Genomic DNA, 7,682 nt, shown 5'->3' with positions numbered 1-7,682 from the left:
GTGACTGTTTGGCTAAGTAAAAATTGAGGTCACGCTATGGTTATTTCAGCGTTATTTAAAGACCGTTATGATTACGGTTTTTTGTCCCTTATAAACAACTCTGTCTTTTCCCTTTGAGCCAATAATTGTCTTTTTAAAAACAATTTATGGCTCCCGAGGCGCAGCCGCTCCCGGGCGTGCTGCGACTCGTGGGGTCTGCTGCTTCCTGACATCTCGCGCTCCCGCCGCTGCCGACTCCGGTAGTGACAGATGAGGACGCTCGTCTTCACACCCTCCTGCCCTCCTTGAAAGCCACTCTGTCGGGAGAAAGAAATCGCAATACAGACAAAGCAGCCCAGGCCACTGGAAATCAGAGCCGTGGCGGGGACAGGGAGAGATCCAAGCAGGGCGGGGAGGGCGCGGGGGATGGCGGTGGGGTGCAGGGGCGGCCTGCTGGTGGGGTCCCACGGGCACTGCGCCTGGCCCAGGAAAGCGAATGCTGTGCAAATGGACACTGATGGCAGGGGCAGGTGAATGGGTCCTGCAGATGCGAAGACAGTGGGAGTATGTGAAGGAAGCACCTGTCCTCCCCCGCCTGGCTGAGGACTCAGGAGCGGGCACCGGGCCGGGCGGCACCCGCAGGAGAGCGGGAGGGGCTTGGGAAGCAGCCCCCGGTCATTTAGGGGGCCCTGGGAAGCCCCCCAGGCGGCACCCACCTGCATGGGGCCCCCGCAGCGCGCGAAGCCTGGAGACTGAGCTGTGGACGGACTCCCGGCCGGGGCCGCCGCACAGCCCCAGGGCTGCGAGAATGACCAGAGGCACGGCCCTCGGAAGGCTGGGCACACCGGCCGACTCCCGAGTGGACAGGACCATCCGCGATCTCCACAGGATGTGAACAAGATTCAGACTCACAGTGTCACATTGGAACACTCTCAAGTTCATCGATGCCCGCAGACCCAGGACAAGCCCAGCCCGCAGGGAGCAGACGTGTCGGGATTATCGAAGCCTGGATGCGGGTGTTACAGAAACGCTCCAGCCAGTGAGAACGGATGAGACCTTTGAAATAAATGGGAACCGGAACACCTCAGCAGAGAGATGGAGGATACAAAAAGGAAGCAGATGGAAGTTTTTGGACTAAAAGAGGAATGGAAAAGTTCAGTATTGGTTCATAGCAAAATGGAGACGACAGACGTGTCCGGGAGTGTGAGACAAACCAACAGAATTTATCTAACCCAAACTGCAGGGAGAAAGGGGCCGGAGGGCAGTGGACAGAGCCTCTGGATGCGGGCCACGGCTGCGTCATCAGAGCCCCAGCAGGGGAGGAGGAGGGGAGGAAGCGTACACGGCAGAGAGAACACTTGAAGAAGTGCTGAAGACTCCCCATATTGGGGACAGGCCTAAAATTGAATGAAGTCAACGAACCCCAGAGATAAACGCAAAGAACCCACACCTAGACACTCCTAATCAAACTGCTGGAGAGTGAAGGCAGGACGACTTGAGAGCATCGCAGGAAAACGATGCACTGCTTACAAAGAAAAGGGATCGCACGCTGGCTCCCCCACCCGACATCAGGGAGGCCTGTGGCCAGGGCCTAGCACCGCAAACTCAGCGGCAGAAAGGCCCCGGGCCCGGGGCCCTGCAGCCAGCGAAAACCCTGCAGGGATGAGGCGAAGGGGACATTCTCAGGTGAATGAAAAAGGAGAGAATGTACTGTCAGCGGAGGGCTGTCCAAGGCGGAATCTCTTCAGAAGGAGGAGAAGGGAAACCTGGTGTCTCCGGAATGAAGAAGGAGCAGCAGCGGCAATAAACATGAGTGGTCTCCACTTCTTGAGCCCCTTAAAATGTGTTTGATGGTTGAAGCAAAAAATCAGACTATCCTCTGTTAGGGTTTTCAAGCTGCTTAGATGTGATAGGTAAGACGACTGTCGTGTGAAGAGACCTATGTGGTGATAAGATTTCTACATTCCACCCAAAGCAATAAAAAATTGATTCTGAGTAGGCTGTGAAAAGTTAAATATTTACATTATAAACCCTAGAGCGATGACTAAAAATAATATACAAAGAGATAATGGGAAAAAAAAAACAATAGATAGATAACATGGAATAATTCAAAATAAGATAGGAAAGGAGGAAGCAGGCACCAAAACAGAATGAACAGATAATAAGCAGCAGTCCTGGATCCAGACAGCAATAATTACACAGAATGTGAATAGATCAAACACACCGATTTAAAGACAGATCGTCAGGTTGCTTTAAAAAAAAAAATCAAGGTCTTGCTATATGCTCTTTACCAGGAACTCATTTCAAATACAGTGACAGTGGTAAGTCAAACATTGAAAGACCGGAGAAACATTCCTTGCAAACACTAATTAAAAGCAGTGGCTGTGCTAACACCAGGCACAGTGGACTGTGGACAAAGGACATTTCTAGAAAGAAGGCTGTTAGAGGAAGGGGAGGCTCAACCTCCAGGCCAGTAGGTGGCGCTGACAGCAACTCAGTGGTAGCCGGTGGCGCTCCCCAGACTGCTCCCCCAGCGCTTTCCAGACTCCGTCCCGCTCTGCATGCTGATGGGAGAGAGAGGGGCAGGACCCCCTGGCTTTGGCCGCTCAGCCCCTGTGAGGAGGGGTGTCTGGAGAAGCTGTCATGTTGCCACGTGTGGCTTCTGCTGAGACCGTGGTCTCTGCTCCGGATGCTGCCTGGCATTGGACAGAGGGCGTGTGTCCCCATGCCAGCCTGTGACAATTCCCTCTCTCACCCTGCACAAATGAGCCCTGTTTCTTTTAGCCGTGAAGCACACTGCTGAGGGAGCAGCAGGGAGACAGGAGAGTCTGCTGCGGCCTAGGGCTCACTCCCTGGCCGGGGATGGGGCTCAGGCCATAGCAGTGACAGCCTGCGACTCAACCCCCAGGCCAATGGGGAGGCCCTAAACTATTCACTTAAAAATAAGCCACAAGTCAAAGAGGAAATAGAAGGTATTTTGAACCACACAGCAAGGAACATACAACATAGCAAAATTTTCGGATGTAGTGAAAGTGTGCTGACTTGGAAAACTGTAAATCAAGCGCTTACATTAGGACAAGAATATAAGCAAACAGAGGAATTCAGCAATAAAGACAGGAACAGAAACCAATGCAGTTGAAAACAGAAAAGTAGAAAAAAAAAAGAGAGAAGCAATGGAGCCAAAGACTGATTTTGGAAAATAAATTTCCTGCTAAATAAAATCGCCAAGCCTCTAGGAGGTCTGAAAAGGAGAAAAGAGGAAGAACGGGCGCTACGAACATCGGGGTACCAGGCTGTCACTGAGGCGGGGCCCCCGCTGCAGACCACGTGGGCCCCGGGACACCGAGAGGTCAGTCCCGTGCTCGGACGTTTGACGACGCAGACACGAGTCAGCCCGCCGTAACTGTCGGCTCACCCAAGGTGAAGCCGCTCAGCTCACAGCGCTGCCTGTGGTGGGGACCCAACTCACAATGGCCGAGCTCACCGTGCCCCGGGGCCTGCCCGAGCGTTCCGCCAAACGCCTGGGAGCTAACAGCAGTTTTGTGTGATCCGGGGAATGGAAGTGCCGGGAACTACCCCCCACTCGTGGGGCGAGCGCAGCACTACCCCGAAACCCAAACCAGAGGCGTCAGTCTGTGCACACGCTTCTCGTGGACGTGGGGGTCACATGCACAGCCAAACGCCAGCAGCTGGAGCAGAACTGGGGTCCAGGGGCGGCGAGAGGCTTCCCCAGAGACAGAGCGGGGAGCAGAACAGGCAGATTGACGAAGTACACGGCTGAGGGGAGCAGCGGGCGGTCAGGAGAGGGCTGCGTGCCCTGGGTGTCAGCTCCGGGGCAGGGATCGAGCTCGCACGGAAGCGGCTGCGGCCAGCTTGCAGCGCTGCGTCCCGACCCGCTGCGCCCACCAAGGCGGGCTGCATGAATAAATCTTAAGAAAAAAAGTAATTTCAGTCAAAATCACAGCCAGCTTTTGTTTTTTAGGACTAGACCAACGTGTTCTAAAGTTTATATGTAAAGACAGAGGGGTTAGAGCCATCCACTGTCCCACAGGAAGCAGGCGTGCGGTCGGGGCCTGGGGGTCAGTGGAGCGTCAGCTCAAGGGGCCGGGCTGGGGCCAGCACGCGCAGGCCGGGACGGGGCGGCGGTAGACGGGCCGGCCACTGCGGCTCGGTGTCCAGAGACAGCCGGCGCGGGCCCCGTGGCCCCACCCCAGCGGCCTGGAGATGCATTGGCCGGGCAGCTCTGTTTATGGCCACCCCAGCTCGAGAGGGCCCGCCTGCCGGCTGCCCTGGCTCAAAGCCAGCCCCCATGGTCACGGACCGCCTCATGGCGCTTACAAACGGCCTGGGGGGGCCAGCGCACTGGGAGGGGTTCAGGGCTGGGGCCGGGGTCAGGGCGCCTGGGCGGCAGCGTGGGGCCGTGCGGCTGGGGCCTGCAGCCAGGACGCAGGAAGCCACTTGTACGGGGCGGTGAACGAGCACGTCACCCCGGAGCAGCGCGACTTCCCCCGCGTGGGTTTCGTTCACGCCCCAGCAGGCGACTTCCTGCTCCGAAATTAGTTGATGACGCTGGACGGCACGAGCCCCGCCCTGGCCAGCGGCCGCTCGGCCTGGCTGCTCCGGCGGGACCCCCGGCAGGGGCCAACGCCGCTCTCGTTGTCCACCCAGGTGAGGCAGGTGGAGTCCGGCACGGTCCAGTTCCAGTACTCGCTGAACTCCGAAGGACTCCTGGACGCGGCCGACGGGCCGGTCAGCAGCCCCCAGCCCCAGCCGCGGCCCGGCAGGAAGCCACCTGCGTCCCCTTCGAGTAAGTGTTTTCGGGGTGCTGACTTTGCAAGCCGGCGGCGCGACTGCCATCTGCTCCTCAGAAAAACGCTTAGTCGGTGGAACAGCATTGATCAGACAGTTGCCACAGACTGCTTCTTTGCGTCTCCGGGTCGGGTCTTTGCTTGACGCCAAGGTGTAGAATCGGGCGCGTGCCTCAGGCAGCCCAGGGCTGTGGGCAGCCTGGCCGAGCGCTGGGGGAGGAAGGCTGTCTTGGGGACACCCGGGGGTGGCTGCAGGGCACTCGACGGGGTGTCCGCAAACGCAGGGCTCGGGAGCCGGAGGGGCCGAGGGCCACGGCGGCCAGCCTGGTCTGCGTGGTTTATGCAGCTGCCAGCTTGTTCCAAAGTCCCCAGGTGGCCCTGGGGACGTGGGCGAGGGCCCAGAGGGCCACGTCTGCCTGAGGGTGGCGGCTGCGGGGGGCTGGGGCCTGTCAGCTGTGGGCTCGGTCGCCCAGCGGCCCCTGCTGTGGCCAGTGCCTGGTGTTCAGAACCCCTGGCCCCCCCCCCCGGGACCACCGAGCAGGGCCGGACGGGGGAGTCCGTCTTGGGGGAAAAAGGCTTAGGGGTTAACGGGGTAAGGGGATGTTCATCCTGGAGGAGCAGGAAGCCCTGGGCTCTCGATTTCTGGGGGTCTTGCCAGCTGAAGAATGTTCTCGATCCCAGGTGGTTGGTCTTAGAAAGTTAGGAAGCGAGGGAGACAAAAGCTGCCTCCGAAATTCAGTGTTGAGGCAAACATCGAGTTCCCTTTATGGAAAGGCGTTCCACGTGTTTGACGCTGCGTTTGGGGAGTCGGCGCGGGAAAGGGGCCCGGGGACTTTCTGATCGAGTCGGGGCCTGACGGGGGTGCGGGGGGCTTGCGGCTGCGCTCCCCCTGCCCCGTTGCAGGAGGGGGCTTGGCTGACGCGCCGAGGCTTGTCCGTTGAGAAACTTTGCCTGGAATTAGCCTTTACCTGGTTTTTTTCTTGGGGGATCGTTGAATTTCCCGGGACTCTGGGTCACAGTGTTCACCCCACGTGGACGCGTTTTGGTGTCTATTTCTCGACTATTCCGTTCACCCCCTCTTCTCCTTTGCGGTCCCGGTCACACGAGTCAGGCGCCAGCGGCCTGTCCACTTTCGTGCCCCCGCCCTGTCCCGGCCGCGCCCTGTCGTCATGCGCAGGGCCCTTCCCCTGCTGCTCCCCGCGTGGCCCCCGCGTGGCCCCCAGGAGCGCTGTGCGCGGCATCTCCGCGGCCTCTAGCTCGGTCTCGTCTGCCTTCCGTGGCCTGACCCGGCACGCCGAGTCCTTCAGCTGCCCGGACACGCGGCGCTGCGCAGTTCTGCGTCTTCACCAGTTTGGGGCTGTTCTCATGCGTGAGTTTGGTCCCAGTCTGGGCTGTGTCCACTCGTGTCTGGTTAGATTCTAGATCCTGTGAGTCATCTCTTGTCCGCTGCTGAACAGTTCTGGGCTTGACACATACCCTCAGCTTTGAAAACGGAGCCTTTAGGCTGTTTTCCTCGAGGGCCGCGGGGGGACGATCGGCGTGTCGTCCAGGGCCAGTCGTTCCGTTAGGCACAAGCACCCCGAGTACTGTGCCCACGTGCCCCGAGTGGGCCATCTGTCCGGCCTGTGGACTCGGCCGACTTCTGGCCTCTGAGCGCTGGGTGCTGGGCCGTGGCCTCGGCCTCGGGCGTTCCTGGCCCGCGATCTGCTGCGTCCCGGAGGCGTCTGCCAGGCGCGTGGGTGGCTGGATCCTTCCGGAGACTCTGGGAGAATCGTTGCTGGTCTTCCTGCTCTGGACGCGTCTAGGGCACCCCATTCTCTGACCCCGCCTCTGTCTGCAGAGGCAGCACCTGGGTGTTCGGGCCCCTCCGACCTGCCACGCCGGGGCTCCGGCCGGCGGGCCCTGTCAGGTCTGTGACCAGCAGCACGGCGCCGGGCGGCTTGCAGAAGCTGGCCGGCTGTGGGTGGGTGGGCCTGCTCTGCCCCTCGGGGAGCAGAAGCTGGCGGGCCGTGGGCAGCGCCGGACGGCGTCCGTGTGGCGCGTCCATGTGGCACGTCCTGTGAGAAAAATAGGTCCCAGGTGGAGGAGAAACAGAAGCTTAGAACGTTCAGAAAATGTTAGAAAGTGAAAAATCGCAGGAAGATCCTCCAAACCAGTAAGAAATAACCAACAACAGTGAAGAAAATGGGCCGGATGGGAGGAAGGAGACGCTGAGAAGGTGCTGGGGCCCCACTAAACGCGAGAGGGGTCCCCACGCCCCAGGAGCCAGAGATGGCGCCGAAAAGGAGGGCCCCCCCCCCCGGGACAAACCGGGCCATATGTGGCCCACCAGGTGTGGGGGGGAGGGGCGCCGGCCCTTGGGCGGGGGTGCGGCTCGTCATACTTAGTCCCCGCTGAGACAGCAGCTGCTCCCCCAGCGAGAGAGGCCCGTCCCGTCCTGCGGGGCACCACTGAGCTGACCTGCAGGGGACGGGGCTGTGGCCAGCGGAAGTGGAGGAAGCCAACTTGCCCACGTGCGGCTCTGTACCGGCAGGGTTGAGTGTGGACACTGGGTCCTGGGAGGGCCTGACCAGGGCTGGGGTCAGGCACGTCCAGACAGCAGGCGCCGTTGGGGTGCATGCCTGCGTCTCCTGGGCTGTAAAATGGGGTGGATCCCGCGCGGAAGCAGGAGCAGCGCCCACGTCCCAGACAGCTCTGCCCCCGGGGCTTCCCCAGATAGACTGTCAGGAAGTCAAGGTGGAGAACAGGGCCACGGGGACAGCGCCTCGGGGCTGCGGCTGTGGCACACTCGGGCGAGGCCGCAGGAGCAGCGCCCACGTCCCAGACAGCTCTGCCCCCGGGGCTTCCCCAGATAGACTGTCAGGAAGTCAAGGTGGAGAACAGGGCCGCGGGGAC

General features: G+C 60.2%; 1 protein-coding gene across 1 annotated transcript in view; it reads left to right on the top strand.

Annotated features, from left to right (window-relative positions):
• The window catches only part of NPHP4 (nephronophthisis 4), a 46,870-nt gene that overhangs the window by 16,921 nt on the left and 22,267 nt on the right, over nucleotides 1-7,682 (top strand). Inside the window, exons 3-5 of the mRNA XM_012722046.1 lie at nucleotides 4,648-4,786; nucleotides 5,965-6,156; nucleotides 6,628-6,696. Coding sequence (XP_012577500.1) covers nucleotides 4,648-4,786; nucleotides 5,965-6,156; nucleotides 6,628-6,696 — 400 coding nt within the window. The remainder of the gene's footprint in view (nucleotides 1-4,647; nucleotides 4,787-5,964; nucleotides 6,157-6,627; nucleotides 6,697-7,682) is intronic.

Source organism: Condylura cristata, unplaced genomic scaffold (assembly GCF_000260355.1).
Source record: "Condylura cristata isolate star-nosed mole 26May11 unplaced genomic scaffold, ConCri1.0 scaffold00008, whole genome shotgun sequence".
NCBI classification, from domain to species: Eukaryota; Metazoa; Chordata; class Mammalia; order Eulipotyphla; family Talpidae; genus Condylura; species Condylura cristata.
Note: the sequence above shows the minus strand (reverse complement) of the source record. Positions and strands in the feature narration are given on the sequence as shown.